Source organism: Sturnira hondurensis, unplaced genomic scaffold (assembly GCF_014824575.4).
Source record: "Sturnira hondurensis isolate 20B ecotype Veracruz unplaced genomic scaffold, ASM1482457v3 Scaffold0006413, whole genome shotgun sequence".
NCBI lineage: Eukaryota > Metazoa > Chordata > Mammalia > Chiroptera > Phyllostomidae > Sturnira > Sturnira hondurensis.
Window position 1 is genome coordinate 5,446,210 of NW_028079044.1, and position 17,680 is coordinate 5,463,889.

At 46.8% G+C, this 17,680-nt stretch overlaps 1 protein-coding gene across 3 annotated transcripts in view; it reads left to right on the forward strand.

The window, feature by feature from the left end:
- The window catches only part of SPTBN1 (spectrin beta, non-erythrocytic 1), a 195,023-nt gene that overhangs the window by 77,057 nt on the left and 100,286 nt on the right, over positions 1 to 17,680 (forward strand). The window contains exon 1 of one of the 3 annotated variants that reach the window (XM_037047915.1): positions 8,877 to 9,449. The exons of 1 other annotated variant lie outside the window; for it this stretch is intronic. In XM_037047915.1, coding sequence (XP_036903810.1) covers positions 9,341 to 9,449 — 109 coding nt within the window. In that variant the 5' untranslated portion in view covers positions 8,877 to 9,340. Of the gene's footprint in view, positions 1 to 8,876; positions 9,450 to 17,680 lie in introns of those variants that run through there. One more of the 3 variants, XM_037047914.1, reaches the window with a different exon arrangement.

A 17,680-nucleotide genomic window follows, 5' to 3' on the forward strand; every position in this document is an offset into this window, starting at 1 on the left:
AAAAAAAGTCCAATGCAGAGAACCGAGAGTGGGGGTCTTTGAACAACAGTTTGTTGGGTCTCTCTGTTTTATTCAGTGCCGGGTGGTTGAGACCAGAGCTGCCCACACGACACAGTCTGGGTCCTCGTTCTCTCTGCGCTGGTACAGGTCGGACATCAGAGAACATGGAGAGATACAGGTCACCTGCCCCTTGGTATGAGCCTGTCGGTTCCCATGTGGCGTTGGGTGCTAGAAGGTGAGGTAGGAGAGGGGATGAGGAGGACCTTTCTCCGATTTGAGGGCCTGGGCCCACTTCCCTGACAGAAGCAGGAGAAATGCATTCCACGCCCTTCGTGTTCCCCTTCCTCTACCTTCAGGTTTTGCCCTAGAGACAAGAGTGACAGCAGAAAATCAGAAGGCCTACTGTCTAGTTTCCAGTGTGCAGGAAATTATTCTGTGTCACTGGGCATGCCACTCTGGGCCTCGTTTTCCTTGTCTTATAAATGAAATTGTAGGGGACTTTTGAAAAGGGCCTTCCTGACACCTGGTAGGGGTTCTCGCTTTCATCTTCTCATTGTGAAGGAGTGAGGTGTGGACTCGGGTGGGATGCACAGGGAGGCAGGGGTGCCCAGGGAGAGCAGGCTCAGCAGCCTACCGCAGGGTGCCGACCCCCTCACAGAGCCTTTGCTGTGCTTTGACACTTCCATTCAGTGTTCGGGCTTCTGAAATGGCTAAATCACTTTGGAACAACTGTCTCAAAGAAGACACTGGGGTACAGGGTGTGAAGAGAGGGTTGTATAAGACTTGCATCTGTCCTAAAACAGATAATGATATACAGGGTTCGGCACAAATAATGCCCCCTTTTTATTACAAAATCATAAACATGTAGTCCTGTAACATGATATCACACACTCCAGCATTTCATATGACATTTCAGGTGGAATGTTCAAATTAAAACTATCGGTTATTACACCTGTATTATCACACTACCAACCTCACTCAAGCAGGCCTTCCTTCTGCCGGACCCTGTATTTCCAAGTGCCTTACATCCAGAGGACCATCGAGACCCTCCATTTCAGATCCCTTGGTTTTTAGGGGGAGCACTGGAGAAGCCAGGGGGCTGGCTCAGGGTCACAAGGCCAATGAGTGTCAAAAGCTGAGACTGGAGTCCACTTTTCACTTGTCCTGAGCATGTAACTGGTGCACTTTCCATTATTTGAAGTAGGTTGGTAAGACTGGCGCACTAGAAGAGATAAGCAATACTCCGAGGCAGGGTGTGCTGGGTGCCAGATGAGGGGGCTGACAGCGTACTGGTGTCAGGTTTCCGAGAAGAGAAGGAACAATCATCCCTGCTGGGATAATCTGGAAGGCCTGCCCGGAAGAGGGCGGTTGGAGCAGGGCTGGAAAGATGAGTAGACTTCAGGCCAAGAACAGAGGAGAGCACCAAGAGCAGAGGCACGGAGATGGGAAGGCCCAAGACAGGTGGTGGGCACTGGCCGGTCTGGCTTGAGCAGAGGGACTGGGAGGAGGAGGAGGAAATGAGGACCGACAGTGACTGAACATCCCTCTTGTGTCGGGCTCAGTGTCATTCGCATCCCGACTAGGGGAATGACTTCCCAACCATGCACTTGTATGAGGATGTCACATACTTCTCCCCACCCTGTGTGTGTACTGAGACCTGTCCTCCAGAGAGTAAAAATCAGTCACACTTTGACCTAGTGGGAAAGTTCCTGGTTTGAAATGGGAGAAAAAGAGGGAAGGCTCTTTGGTTTCTGTAAAGAAGGTGTCAGAGGTGGTGGATAGTATTTAATTCTTTTACAGTGAGCCTGGAGCCTGCCTCCCACTTAATGGCAGCTGGCGGGCCTTGGCGCTCCTGAGTGACCGGGCTGACCATGAATTATTCAGGGCCTGTGCCCAGTGAGTGGCTGCCTAGGAAAGTCCTGTGGGAAGAAGGCTGTGCTATCTCTTTGAGCGATCGGCAGAGGCTCAGGAGCTAAGGAGAAAGAAATGACTGCACTCTTAAAATATTTCAAATTAACATGCCAGGGCCACATGTGCTCTTGCTCAGCCCTGGAACGAGGTAATTGGGACCTAGTTTTTAAAAAGCATGAAATAGCACCTCCTACCCCCCAGTTAATAAGTAGAACACCTTATACTCTCATGTTAGTGTGGCACATGTTGGCAGGGATTTAGTTAGAAGCTACGTTAAAATTGCAGGTGAGATGACACAGCCATGGAGAACATTTGTGTGGAAGAAATCACACTCTGTTCTGTTCTTGTCTCAGCCAAGAAGTGAAATGCTGTTGTTGTTTCCTTCAGAATGGCACTTACGGAAACTACCACTAACCTCATTTGTTACACGCTACCTCATGTTTGTATTTGCGTGTTCATGCGTGTATATTCTGTTTCCTCACCTAGGTTGAAAGTGCTTGTGAGAAGAACTCGCTCCCTCAAACCTCATGGGCCCCTCCGATGGCTTGTGTTCCCTGGGTGGGGCTGGGAACATGTTGGATGGGTTGACTTTTGCTCCCAGGAGGTATGGGGCCTGTGGCTGGATGATGAGGTTTGCATCCCCCACCCCCTTCCTTTCCCTCCTTCCCTCTCCAGGTCCCTGTGCAACCTGTTTTGCCTTTTCTCTTTATAGCCAGTTCTGTGATAAGCCCCTGGAAAATGTAACCTGGGTGGTAATACCTGAGGGCAGAGTTCAAAGGCCTATTTACATGTAGAGTTGCGTTTCCTCTTTTCCCATTTCTTTCCCATGAGCTGTGCTACCAGGAAGCAGTGTCTTCACTGACGCATATGACCCTTGTATAACTGGCCCTATGGCTCTGCACACCTATGTGTGTCAGCCTTTTCCCTCTGTGTTGGAGGTGGGAAGCAGAACCAGAAATCCTGGGCAAGAGCAGGCCTGGCCCCAAGTGCATTCCTGAGACGTTCTCCTTTGAACCACTTTACCTGGCGTGGAGGAGCCCAGCCTTCGTTCTGGCTGGTGTTACGTTCACAGGCACAGCAACACCTGTTTGCTGAAGGTGGGGCCTCCGGACTGGGGCATACTTCTGCCTACACAGGGAAGCTTTGTGTGTGTGGGTAACAGACGAATAAGAATGCAGGATGAAAGTGTGCCTGCGGTGGAACACTCAGTAAGCTGCATTCCTTCCCCAGGACCCTGAGTGTCTGTTCCTGAGTGGGACTCGTCGTTTTTCTCCTTCTCTGCAGAGATGGCAGGTGCTTTGTATTTGGCTCTGCTGTGACCGGTTGAACAAGAAGCAGGAAAAGAATATGAATGGAAACTAGATTTGCCCCAGTGTTCCTGAGTGAGCACATAAGTAGATGACTTTGTGGGAGGTGCGAGTGTAGAGTGACAGAGAGAAGAGAGAAAGGAGAGGGAGAGGGAGAGGGTTGGGGAACGAGAGAAAACCATCATATCCTCCAAGCGACACAGATAGTAATTGCTGCAGGAGGAGCAATACCTTTAGCCTTCCTTTTAATTTTTGTTCTTGTTATTCTAAGTCCTAGAGCATCAAATTTAATAGCCTCACTTCAAATATTGGCCTTTCAAAAACATAGGCTCTTTATAACTTGTTTCTAGTGAGTATTGTGTCTTTGCTTTCTCTGAGATGTTACTGCTTTTATGTCTATAAAATATAATTTTGAATATCCCTTTCCAAGGGCGTAATGGGATTGGGGTTTGTGAGTAAGCACTTCCCTGGTGGAGGCCTGGTCCTGCCATTCCAAGCTGTCCTAAACCAAAAATGCAAAGGGGTGACCTCTGGTTCCCAGCCCGAGGTCAGTGATTTCATGGGAAACCGACAGCATCCTCCAGCAGGTAGTCTCCCAGGTGAAGACAGGGCAGAATTCGTGTCTGAGATCTCCTTTATGAGGAATTTAAAGACTACAGATCATAACTGCTAGTTTAGTGCTAAGATCTCGAAAGAGCAGTGGCGAGCGGCTGAGAATTTGACAGAACATTTTATATGTGGACCTTACTGTTTTTGAGGTCCACATATAACAAAGCTTCTGTTATCCACACACACAAACCTTTCTGTTCCCAGCACGTCTTTCCCAGCTCTCGGGTTGGTTTTTCACGCCCTTGAATGTGTACAGATCCCATCCCGTGTTAGCAGTTTGGCCATCCTCTGCCAGACATTTTCAGTCCTGCTAATGTTTAGATGTTCAGGAAATGAACACCCCATAGTTTACCCTGTCGAGCTTGCTGTAATGTAGGAAAAGCATTCATCTCTCCTTTTTTTACGTCCAAGATTACATAAAGCTTCTTGGAACAAACAGAGGCTTAATCCCACCCCCTTAGTGTTCCCATTCACGTGTTACGTGGTAAATTGTGCAGAATCTTCGAGTGCAGGCCCACCAAGTGTGAGAAAAGGAATTGATCTAACCCAAACAAGACCAAACAAAACCCATTCACAGTAAGAGAACCCCCGAAGCAGCAACTTCTAGGTGAACCAGCAAGAAGTGCTTCTAGGTGCCTGATCCTGACTCAAAGTAAGCATTGTAGAGGTTGGTGTGGAGCCTTGCTTGGGTTTTGGCTTATCTCGACACCACATATCAAGTTGTGTGGTTTTTCTGAAGAGCTTAGAGAGCATCAAATAAGCTGATCCTTCACTCCGAGTACATGGGAGAAATAGCACTGTGTTTCACCGGTCTGGGGCCCAGGTGTGTGTCTGCCACTCACTAACTGTGGGACACTGGGCCAGGCACTGTATCGCTGAACCTTGGTTGCCATGTGCCTTGTCTGCAGTGTGGACACAATACCTGCCTTACAGGGTGAGTCACTTAAGAAAATGTATGTGAGAGCATTGTGTAAGCTACAAAGTGCTGAAATAATGTAATGTTGTTGTTAGGACCATTCCGTTTATGTGGGATGGGTCATAATTGGGACTACAACAACCATCTCCAAGAGTGGGGACACAAATCACTAACAAATACATTCAGAACCAGAAGGAATTTTTCATGACCACAGACTCCAATTTGTTTGCTTTGTAGGTGAGGATTGCTGGGTCTAGAATGGTCAGACGGGCGTGCAGTTACTTAGCTTTTCAGTGGCACTTGAGTTGGGGTAATCCTGAGTACCTGGCTTTGGACTTGGGCCTTCTTTCCACCGCATCGCATTGCACCACATCACACACCACAGCACTTCTACACACATCACACGTGGATGGCAGATGCACGTTGTTCAGTCTTCAGTTGCTGTGATCCCACCGCTGACTTTGACAGTCAGTTGTGGCTTTTATTACACCTTGGGATCTTGATGCAACTTGAAGGTGGGCACAACCACTCATCAGAGTTGGCCATATGTTGATACCCCTGGCGTGCGTGAGGGGCAGTAGCTTTTTAGCTTAGAGAAGATTGAGGGGATAGGCTGGAATTGCAGGGTCTGATTCTATAGACAACTTGGTTGACTATTGAATATCTGACAACTGTCTCACTCTCCTTAATGATCCCATTCATATCCTACATGTTTCTGCCAAAGGTGTGTCTTCAGGATTCTTCTTAGGTCACTATAAATAAAACTGTAGGTAGGACCCCTGACATCTCTTGCTTTATTAAGTTAAAGCTGGGCAAGCCCCTTTAAATCCTTTCTTTCCTCCTTGGGGTCTCTGTCCTTTTCCTGCTGCCTCTGCTGGAGGAAGCGGACTGCTAACGATGCCTGCTCCACCCATACATACCGTCGAACCACTTTCCCACTGGCCTTTTCCCACTTACGCCAGTTCAGGGCTGAAACCTGTGCACAGAGGACGTGCTCAGCTGGACCCTTCCCCGGAACCCCTTTCCCTGGTCCTGCAGCTCCTATTCACTAGTCTTCTCTTCACTGCCCCTACCTTCCTGTTCTCCTTCTCTAACTGCCTGTAACCTCACCTCAGCTTTTATTTCCTTATTGACCTCTTGATTTACATGCAGGATCACTTTGACATCCAGTTCCTTGTTCTTTTTGCATCGTGTGATGCCCTCTCCTGCTTGAGTACCTCTCTGTTCTCTTGGATTGTTTGTGTAACTTCTTTGGTGTCTCCACTGATGTTTCCTCTTCCTTCCAGACTCTGGCTTTCCCCGGGGCTCTCTGCTCAGCCTCAAGCTTCCTTTCTTGCATCTAAGCTCACTACAATCACAACCTTCACTGGGGCATGGAACTGTATTTCCAGCCTTGAGCTCTAGTTCCTCATCTTTGACTGCTTCAAGACATGTCCTCCCATGGTGTTGCAGGTAACTGGGGTTCGGCCTATGTAGAGGGAAATGTTCAGTACTCTATACCCCACAGCAAGCTCTGAAAGCCAGCCCAAGTCCTCTTCAGCCCTTGCCTTTGAACCTCCCCTGTAGAGTCTGACACCAGAGTCCTGTGGACTCTTGCATCAGTCCATTTCTTTCTGTTCCTGTTGCCACACCCTGACTAGCTAGCCCTTTGGCCTAGACAATTTAGAGGCAGTTGCAGGCACTACCTACGTGACCTTGCTGCCTTCAGGCTTCTTCCTTTCTGTCCATTCTAACCTACCACTGACAGCCTAATCATCTCTAGAGCCCAGACATGCCTGCCATGGCTGACAGTCCCTTATGCTCCAGAGAAATGGTTGCACTCACCAGAGCTGTTCTGGGACAGCGCAGTCGGTGCCTTTACCTGTACTGCTTTCCCCCATGAGGAGGGGAGGCTTCTCCCACATCTGAGCTGGTTGATAGTCTACCTGCATAGCAGGGTCTGGTCAAATGCTGGCCCTCCTCATCCTCTGAACTCTCCCCCACCCCAGCGCTTGTTCTGTTCTTTTGCTATTGGACTGTTTGCATATTTGTCCCATCTCCTTTGGCCAGCAGCTTCCCCAGTCATCCCTAAATCACTCCCAAGCACTGGGCAATTGTGCCTTGCACACAGCTGGTGTCCAGTAAATACTACACAGATAAAGAATGATATAGATATAGTGATGCCTCTGGCCTTACTCTACTGCCTCCCCACTGCTGAGTAGGATGGAGGCGGTCAGGCGAACCATCCGGATTGAGTCCTCCTCTTCCCTAGTACCATCACACCAAGTGGATTCCCATTTTTCATCTTGGGCTCTGACAGGGTTATAAACCCTTCCCAGCCTCAAAACCTGTCTTTCCAAAACTCTGCCTAACAGTTTGCTCTAAGTCTTCTCTTTAGGATTGAGTGTGGCTGTGTTATTGTACTCGTCCCAGCCTCTAGCCCCATCACGGTGTAACCTGGCTAATGAGAAAGCTTATTTATTTCACCCACTTCCCCATACCAGAGGGAGCTACAAGGGCGTCCCTCTCAGAGTGGTGACTCATACTCTCTTCACTTAAGTGGCTTAAAGATTAAAAATAAAGGGTTGTAAATTGGCAAACACTTTGCAGTCTCAGTTTCTGTGCCTATACCTGGACACTGAGATTTATCATTTTGCCAGTATATTTAATAGTGAAGAGGGCCCTGTTAAGATCTTAACTGAGAAAAATTCTCCATTCTATAGTTTCCAGCTTTGATGTGATATGTGTGTGGGGGGGGCGGGCAGGGGTTGCAAAGAGAGGTGCATTCTGAAAACTGTACTCTCAGTTTTGAATAGTCTGTTCGTTTTTGAGGCATTTTCACATCATCCCTTCAGTGACCTTATAGAGGTAGACATTAATTATCCCTGTCTAACAGGGAAGGTTTAGAAAGAATCCAGGGTTTCTTCTCAGGTCATAGGTGATTAAGAGGCTTGGCCAGGACCAGAAACTCTGGTCTTGGGAATCCTAGCCAGGTGCTTCTTCCCATACCCATTTTGCTGTCTTCCTGAGTTGCACTGGTGGAACTAAAGGATTCTAAAGGGCTTTAGAATGCAAAGGGCTTTAGAATGCATGCAACTGTTTGAATTACGAGTGCCCTGGGGACTAAAGTAAACCTGGGGTGGAGGCCCACCACCTCTTCAGGGCCGACTGGAATCCCTCAGGAATGATATCACCTTCTTCAGTGACTGCAGAGAGCTGCAGGGCTCCATGCGGAAAACACCAAATTAGTGATTAGTTAGCTGCCTGTCCGGAGTTAGTGAGGAGGAGAGTGGGGGATAAACTCAAGAATATATTTTGATCACTGTCATTTTCTGTGTAGAGGATTTTATTTTTGGTTGAGTTTGGTGGGAGGAACAGTTAGGGAGGAGAGTTTTAAAAATGTGAAGAACCCAAAAGTTCAGAAACCTCATTCAACAAATCAAAGTAGGATTTGAGGTTAAGTTCTGTTCTCTTACCTCCTCATTGGTTCAGACTCCTCCAGGTCAGGGATCCTTGAGGTGTTTACCTGTTTATCTTTCTCCCACAATGCATTGTAAAGCCGGTGCTCCCATAAATCTTGCACCGAATTACTATAATAAGTGCCCATGTTATCCTAGAAAACCTCTGGCTGTAACGTTTCGTGAAGGCAGAAGTTTGTTGAGTTCCGTGATCCTGAACTTACAAGCCTTGCAGTCCCCAGAGGGACTTTTTTGTACTTTTGCACGGCAGCCTCTGTTTGCCGCCGCCGCCGCCGCGTGGTTGGCGCCCGCGCAGTGGGGACCCGTGCGCACCCAGGTGCACTGCCCACATTACCTTCGCAGACGCTTACTAGTGGGGGACCCACCCGGGCCTGCGACCTGCGGGGCTCCTTACCCTCCCCGCCGCCTCCTTTTCGAGTGATAGTAATCGGAGACTTTTCCGTTACGTGAAGCTCTCAACAAAAGATTGTAATTTCAGCAGCTTTGTTTTAGGAAGGTACCACCGCTGGGCGCGGTCCTGGGCCACCGACCCTTGGGCGGAGGGGCGGCTGGTGGGTGGGAGCTGGCCGGCCAGTGGCCTTCCCCCAGGCCCCTCCTCGTGGTACGCCTGCGTTTCCTCCACAATGCTGTTATGCTAATCAGGTGACATCACCACCCAGCGCTCAGCGAGTGGCTCCTGATTAAATTACAAACCGGCGGCCGCCACGGGCAGCCAGGAGGAGGTGTGTGCGCTGCTCCCGCGAGCTCCCGGGCTCAGCGACTCTGCCAAGCTTAAGATTGGCCATATTTAAAAAAAAATCAAGTAGGAATTGCGCCTTCCTCTCAGGATCTTCTTGCCTCTCCTGGCAAATTTTTTGAAGCTTCTAGCCTAGGACCACAAAAGGAAGGAAAGCAACAAGAAATTAGTTGCCCGAGTGATAATTCCTGGCCGGGCTAAGGTGGACTCTCCTGCAGCCAGCTTCCTATCAGATCACTCTGCTGGACTTTCAGACCGGAATGGGGCTTGCCTAAGGTCCAGCCCTTTTCTCAGGGAGCCGGGAGCCAAGCGGTGCGGAAGCTGCTGCGTGTTGGATGGGGGTAGGAGGGGGCTGGAGCGGGATTTCTACTGTGCGGCCCGCCAGGGCGTCACGCCGGGCATAATGGAATTGCAGAGGACGTCTAGCATCTCTGGGCCGCTGTCGCCGGCGTATACAGGGCAGGTGCCTTACAACTACAACCAGCTGGAAGGGAGATTTAAGCAGCTCCAAGGTAAGCCCTCCTTACCCAAAACCAAACCTGCCAGGGTTCTGAGGCTTTATTTGTACCATATGGTACGCGACCCTAATCAAGACGGGCGGCTGGCCGCACAGCCTGGCCCCAAAGCTTCTGGTTGGCTACGAGCCCCTAATTCACCGCTTAAAAGAGGCAGTTTCTTACTCCAGAAAAGCCACCATTTGGACTCTCCCTGGCTCGCCTGTATCCCTTTGGCTCTTTGGATTTGTCAGGTATCTGCCCACTACACACACGTTTTCTGCCCTTTTAGCTATCTTTGCATCTCGGTAGATCAATGCTAATACACCAGTATTTGATTCCCAGTTGCCTCTGTCTCCCAGCCCCCAGAATCTTATCTCTGGAAAGCCTAAAGGTGTAAAGTGCATTGCTCTACACCCAGTCCTGTGGAACAATAGCAGAGGGGAGGAGGGAGTGGTCTTTTTGTTCCTAAGCCTGAGTAAATTACAGTTTTGATTCCGAAGCTTAATTTTAACACTTTTGATGTATTGTGTTGGGGGAGAGCTTTCCTATCAATTTAGTGGGCTCTGTAATTTATAATGAAAACCAGTTATTGTCATTTCAGTGCTGAGGGTTGGCTTAGTTGGATTAATTACAGGTTTCCTGGAGTCTGTATTAGTCTCAAATAATTGAATGAATCCAATATTTTACCGCACATATTTTTATGAAGAGCACTGTGTAGGTGATGGGCCTAAATCCTGTGGCAGGGTTGGCCCCTGTGGCCTTTGGCTGTCCCTGCCCAGCCAGCAGGCCTGGCCAGCAGTGTCTTAGACCTCATGTATGAAAAAGAATTCATAACTGAAAACAGAACTCTTTCCCATTCAAAACCCCTGGAATCAAGTCATAGGCCAGGAATGGCTCTAGTGCTGTGAAAAAAGTAACCTTTGCAGACTGTGCATGTTTCTTATTTTAACTCTTTTTTCGGTGCCACAAATGTGGTCCCTGTGAAGAGGAGGAAGGAAGGAAGCGGCTCAATCCTAGAATGTTTTCATTGGAAAGGAGGGGGAGGAGATATTTCATTCATAGGTTTATTTGTCTTTGAAATAGTTGACAGTAATGACACTTTTCTGGACAACAAGAGACAGAACAGGACGTGATTTTAAACATTTGCTAGGCTGTGCTGCATTCCTTGAGCAGTTAGCCGAGAGGACTCTCCATCCCCTCCAGGGGATAGTGGTGTGTCCTTGGTTCATTCCTCTTGCGGTCACAGAAGGTAGAATTTGCTTTTTGCGAAACTTAGCCCGTCAGGGGCTGGTGGGGGAAGCTCGCAAGTAGTGAATGGAGGAACGGGGTGTGCTCCTTATGTTCTGGGTCTGTGTGAGAGGCCCCTCCACACAGTTTCAGGGTCAGAGAATTCAGAAGGCCACTTCCAGTGTGGCCCGGGCTCCTCTCACTTCACTGTGTCACACGTCAAGAAGAAAGCAGCCATGGGGGCTTCTCCTTTAGAAAACCTACCACTGCAGTCTCAGAAGAAGTGGAAAGCCAAGGAGAGAAGACGAGAGTGTGGGAGGGGTGTACCCCTCGGCTCATCCATAACAAATGGCTGTTATTCTGAAAGGTTTGAGGATGGTTGTAAAACTGCTCACTGAAAAGGGTGGAGCTTACACACAGGAAATGTCTTAAACCGTAGCTCTCAGGACAAAGTAAAGTTTAAATTAAAAATCACCACGTGCTCCTGAGATGGTTTCCCTCACAACACTTTTTTTCAAGGAAATCCCTTCAAAAGGCGTGTGCTTCACCTTTCTCTGTGGTGACTGTGTGTGTGACCTTTGTGCGCCCTCCCCCCCCAGTTTAGTTCCAGATAACTTTCTTATTTCTAAATAGTATTGTGGTTCAGGAGTTGCTCAAGTGCAGTGTTGATATTTCTATAACAGAAAACCACCCGTGTTGAGGAACTGAGAAAGGCTGAATTAACTTTCAAGTGTGGTGGATCCCAGGAGAATTACAATTAGGATCATTCTTAACTAACAAATGGAACTGACTGCATTTTAGGCGTTTTAGGAGAATTTTTGATGAAACCTTTCCCCATCTCTGCTCCCCACCCCTAGTTTGGTGTTTTGTTTCGCATTCATAGGTCTTCCAATCATCAACATCTTTGTGGCATAGAGAATCTATCTGCTGACTTACTTTTGCACAGCTTACAAAGCTGCCTTTTTTTTTTAATTCTTCTAGGAATAATCTGCCCTATTATTTAAAACCCAACATTGGCCACCTGTTCCTCTGAGTCTGTATTAAATTTTTTAAATGCTTCTTATATGAAAACTTCATTTAGCATCTATGTCTGAGAGTGCTGTGATTTCGTTGGAGATAATTTCTGCAAATATTTTCACACTGGTTCTTAAAGATTTCAGGAGGGGCCACAGAATGAGATTTGTTCTGGCTGAGGGAAGTATGACAGTAAAAGGAATCTGGTCTGTTTAGATAAAATAATTTCTGGAAAATGTATTGGTAAGTAAATACATGTGCTTAGGAACAAAGCCTCAGTGATTTGAAGGACTGAGATGTGGAGTGGTGTCTTTCACACTTGTACTGCTTCTGGCATAAGAGGAGAGAGGACCTTCTGCTTCTGACGGCTTCAAACGGTAACCACAAACGCGCACCTCACAGACACACCCAGTGCAGTTGCCTCACCTCATCTCTCTCTTTCAGTCAAAATTTTCACCTGCAAAATTATCGCCTTCTTCAGTCTGTTCTTGTGTCTGATAACATTGGATTGGTTGTAGGACTACCGAGACACCACAAAACTCAGCCGTGTGTTTAGAAAAATGTGTGTCGTAACAGAGGTTCGTAATATCCCTTCTTCATTTTCACATCAGCCAGTTTAACTCCTTGTAGGAAAATATTCCTGCTGCTCTTCTCAGAAACTGTAGCTTGTGCCTGTTGTGTAACGTAAATTCCAGACCAAGACCTTCTCCCAAACAGAACCACCCCTCAATCTTTCTGTTCTCACTCTTACATTCCTGATGAAATAAATCTTCCAGGTAGGCAGATTGGCAGGATAGGTTTGCTGATTTTTAAAGAGACAGAGAAACATCGATGTGAGAGTGAAACATTGATCATTTGCCTTTGTTACACTCCTGCCGCCCAGGTGTGTGCCCTGATTGTGAATCAAATCTGCAACCTTTTGGTGTACAGGACAATGCTCCAGGCGACTGAGCCATTTGCCCAGGGCTGTACATGGTATTTTAACCTAGTGTTCATAGCATACCTATGAGGTTTTTAAGATAAGAAGATAGAAAAATTCTTCAAATAACATGTCTACGTCATAAGCTTTCATGGGCCCAGGCTGCACATTATTTTCTGTGACTTTCTTTTCCTGGACTTCTTTCTTTTTAGATTTTATTTATTTTTAGAGAGAGGGAAAGGGAGGGAGAGAAACATCCATTGGTTGCTTCTCGTATTTGCCCAGACCCCCTTAACTGGGGGACTGAACCTGCAACCGAGGCATATGCCCTGACCAGGAATCGAACCTAAGTTCTTTTGCTTTGAGGAGTGATGCCCAACCAACTGAGCCATACTGGTCAGGTCCCACACTTAAAAATACTAATTTTTTTAAAGATTTTAATTTTTTTATTTTTAGAGAGAGGAAGAGAAGCATCAATTGGTTGCCTCTTGCACACACCCAACTGGGGACCTTGGCCACCGCCCAGGAATGTACCAGGACCAGGAATCAAACTGGCGACCTTTGGGTCTGCAGACCAGCTCTCAATCCGCTGAGCCACACCAGCCAGGGCTAAATACTAATACTAATATTTAATTTCTGCAAAAAATTTTAAAAAGGTGGTGTTGTGAAATGTGCACTCTTGCCTGCCTGTGCCCCAGGGCACTGATTCTCTTGGCTCTGGCAGTGGAGTTGTAATGCGGACAGGATCTAGTAGAAACGGCTAAGAGTGACGTTCTTGTGCCTTCTTCACAGCCTGACGGTGACATTTAGCACCTGGTATTTCTGGAGAAGGTGCTGTTTTCCCCTTAGCTGTCCTGACTCAGTGAGTTTACCCCACTGTCCAGAAAGAGTTGTCCGTCTTCACCGGACACAGAGGGAAACTAGAGTTTCAGGTCATGGGGACACATTAGTGCTCTCTAGTTTATTACACACCATCTCAGAGTTGCCTTGGTGGATTTCATTATTTTTTTTTGGTCTGTTTTAATTTCTCAACTGTCAGGAAAGATTTGCTGGTTTTATTGGTTTTATGCCTGTAGATCATGAAGAAAATGTATTCAGTTTTTAAGAACATTCCAGTTACGGTACCTAGATGTTTGTCTTGCTTAGTGTCTTAAACATGGGCTTCTACCCGCTTGTCGTGAAGATTTTAACTTCTCAAATGTAAAGTAATAGCCTTCAAATATTCCTCATTGGGACAGTGAACAGAGTTGGTGACAAATGATATTTCTATTGTTGTTTGGCGGGGCAAGATTTGTAAGGTCATTTTTGGGTTTAATGAAAGCATAAAAGATTGGCTTTTTGGTTTGTTTCCTTCCTGGGCCCTGGTACTATAGTCTTCTAAGCCCAGATAAGCTTGTGGGATGAGGATAAAGTCACCAATTAAAAACAAACAAACAAAAAATGACTTTCACCAGTTTACCAGAATTCAGCTAAAAATTTAGAAGTTCCTAATAGATTTGTGAATTAGAATCCTTTTTGAATAATGTTATAATAATTATTATTATTGTGTGTAACCCTGAACTTGGATGTGTATCATCTTGCTAAATTAACTGAGATTACTTAAAGTATCTGCCATGGGATCTAGTACTTAGTAGGTTCTAAATGAATGTGCATTTCCATAGTACTTATAATAATCCTGTTGGGTAGGTATTCCCCTTTTTATAAGGAAACAGATCATTGGGTTATGATCAACCCGTCTGAAGCCATCTCTCCAGAATCCAGATTTTCTGATTCCATATTTGATGTTCCTCCTATAGGACAAGAGTGTGAAGTCAGGTGGGAACCAAGATACCTGTTACTCAGCTGTCATGAATTTATTCTGGGGGCCTGGGAAATTAATGAACTCAGAACTGTGCAGACATGTGGTACACTTGGTTTTGGTGGGTTAGGAACACTGAAGGCAAGGGAACACCGATTCTATTACTCTCTGTTCAGCGGTTGACTGGGATGGTCATTAAAAGGCTCTTGGGGCCTGGCTGGTGTGGTTCCATTGGTAGGACGGAGCATCACCTGTAACCAAAAGGTTGCAGGTTTGATCCCCTGTCTGGGAGCATACGAGAGGCAACCAATGGATGTTTCTCTCTCATAATGATTTTTTTCCTCTCCCTTCCTCTCTCTCTGAAAGCAATGAAAAAAATGTCCTCAGGTGAGCATTTAAAAAAGGGCGGGGGCCTCTTGGAGGCCAGCTAAGAAGATGAAGGTGATAAATAACTAAGGAAAATCGACCGCTTTAAAAAAAAATTACAGTTGACATAACATATTATATATCATATTGTAATATCATCATGATCCCGTAATTAGATGTTTATACTGACTTAACTGATGACTGCAATAAATCTATTATTCATCTGCCACCGTACATAGTTACATACAGATTATTGACTATAGCACCTGTGCTGTGCTTTACATCCCCGTGACTATTCCCTAACAACCGATCTGTACTTTGAAACCTCCCTCACCCAGTCTCCCAACCCCCACCCCTCCATCCCCCCAACCCCCGGCCACCACCGCCAGCCTGTTCTCTGTGTCTGTGAGTTTGTTTCTCTTCTGCTTGTTCATTTGTTTCTTAAGTGAAAGTATCTGGCATTTGTCTTATTTCACTTAGCGTAGTGCCGTGTAGGCCCACCCATGTTGTTGCAGGTGGCAGATTTCACTCTTTTTACGGCTGAGTCATATTCCACTGCACCGCTTCTTCATTATCCAGCCATCTGTTGATGGACACTTGGGTTGTGTTTCCATATCTAGGCTGCTCTAAATAATAAATATTTAAACATAAATATTTTATATTTATGCTTATAAAGAAACACACTGAGTGTGGGCCTGCACACTAAAATGTCACTGGTTCGATTCCCAGTCAGGGCATGTCCCTGGGGGCCAGGTCCTCAGTTGGGGGTGTGACCAATCAACATCAGTGTTACTTCGACGTTTCTCCCCTCTCTTTCCCCCTCCCTTTCCCCTCTCTAAAAATAAATGCATAAAATATTAAAAACAAAACATGGATGTATATGTCTTTTCCACTTAGTGCAAGCTACACTTTTCTTGGGATAGTGAAATAATGGGACTCTGAATGTTCCGACTGCTGAGGAAGCTTTCGGGATGACTGTTCCCGATAATCTCTTCCCACACCCTGGGCCTGGGAAGGGGTCTGTCCACAGCCCCACTACCTCTTCCTCTGCTTGTAGTCGTTCCGTGGCTTTGGAAGAGGGGCCCCTTGGGCAGCTGCACAACCTCCCTAAAGCCAGAGCCTGTTAAAAGAGAGCTCCCCTCCCTCCGAAAACAACTGGGATTTGACTCCAGCCAACTTTCCCATCTCCATCTCCTGTTACTCTGCCTGACAATACTCACGATTTCCCAAGCCTGCCCTGCCTTTCCCACCCTTGAGACTGTGCTCTCCTGGTTTCTTTCCTAGGAAGTGTCAGGATCATTCTTTTGCGCGTTGCTTTGTTCACATGCCACATCATTCTAAATACAGTCATATCTCGGTACTTGTCAGCTTTAAAACTCATCAAGCCCTGTATTCATCGCATTTTGATGAGGAAAAAATGCTTCCTCACTCGGCATTTGCTTTGGACTCCTCACACTTGCTAGGACTTGCATGAGTCACGATGCTGCCCCGAGAGAGAAAATGCTTCATCCCCCGTCGCGTTCGGTGCTGAGTTCCAGAACAAATTAATGACGAGTACCGAGGTACCACTGTATTTCCAGAGTGGGGCGATGAGGTCAGAATCTCCGCTTGGATTCCCTTCCCTCGAGGTTTAAGCACTTGTTCATTCTGTGACATTCACAAATGGATTTTGGTGATAGTTTGAGTGTTTGTCCATTTTCCCTACATTTCACAAACTGGGAGTGCAGAGAGACAAAAGTCCAACATAACTGACACACAGCAGTCACAAACCCTTAAAGAGTAAATAAGTGAAGTTAGTATCATGGGCTGCTTTATTGCAGCGGTTCTCCAAATGAGGTCCTTATACCAGCAGCGTCAGCATGACCTGGGAACTCACTAGAAACAGGAGTCAGCAGGTCCTACTTCTGACCTGCTGGGTCTGAAACTGGGGCGGGGCCCAGCAGTGGGTGTTTTAACTAGTCTGCCTAGTGAATCTGGTGCACACTAAAGTTTCAGAATCACTCCCTGATTGGACCGTTCGTGCAGTCTTTGTAATTGGTGGGGTGGGTGGGCGGAGGAAGATGTGGAAGAACAGACTGCATGTCGTTGCTTCCAAATCGGAGCATCTGTCTGAGTCCTTGTTGAACAATGAAGTCTCGTGAAAAAGTGTGTTTTAGAACACAGTTGCGTAATAGTGGAAAAGGCATTGAAGTCGTCGGGAATGGGCTCTCTTTCATTAAATCAGGGAAGCCCTTTAACATCCGAAGGCCTCAGCCAGCTCATCTGCCAAACGGGGTCAGTTGTCTGTCACAGCTCCCTCACTAAGTTGGCGTGAAGACCAATCTAGAAAGAGATGTAAGTTTAGAAAAAAAAAAGGTAATAGTATATGTGGACTTTGAAGACAGTTTAGTAAGGCATCTGGTTTAGTTCCATTTAGGTTCTTAACTTTTAAAAGTCTGTTGGATTTGACCTTAAAAACAGAAACCTCAGCCGTGGGGCCTCTGGAAGGGTGGCAAGGTAGCACCTGGCCGTGGCCCTGTCTCAGGTGTCTGAGGATTTGGGCTGCTTTCCTGTTCTTAATATCTGTCAGGTTTACCTTCCAGGGTGTGTTGAACAGCGAATGCCAGAAAGTCTATGAAGTTTCCTTGAAAACATCATTTTCTTTTAAAGAAAACTTGCACATACGGGTGAGCTTGAAGCGCCCCTGCAGTGTTGTACAGCAGTTCATGGGCTTCAGGGTTTGTTTTCCCCCTTTTGGAAAATGACGGGCTTGGTGACAGCTTCAGGTTGACAAAGAACCACGGCTTCACAGCTGGATGTCCATGCGCACCGGCGTGTCACTGGTGTGGCACTGATGCTCGGCATCAAAGTCAGCCAGGTGGAGCTTGGCCATTTTTAGATTTCGGTGCCTTTTCTCCTCCTTTCCCAACACGTTTCTGTCGG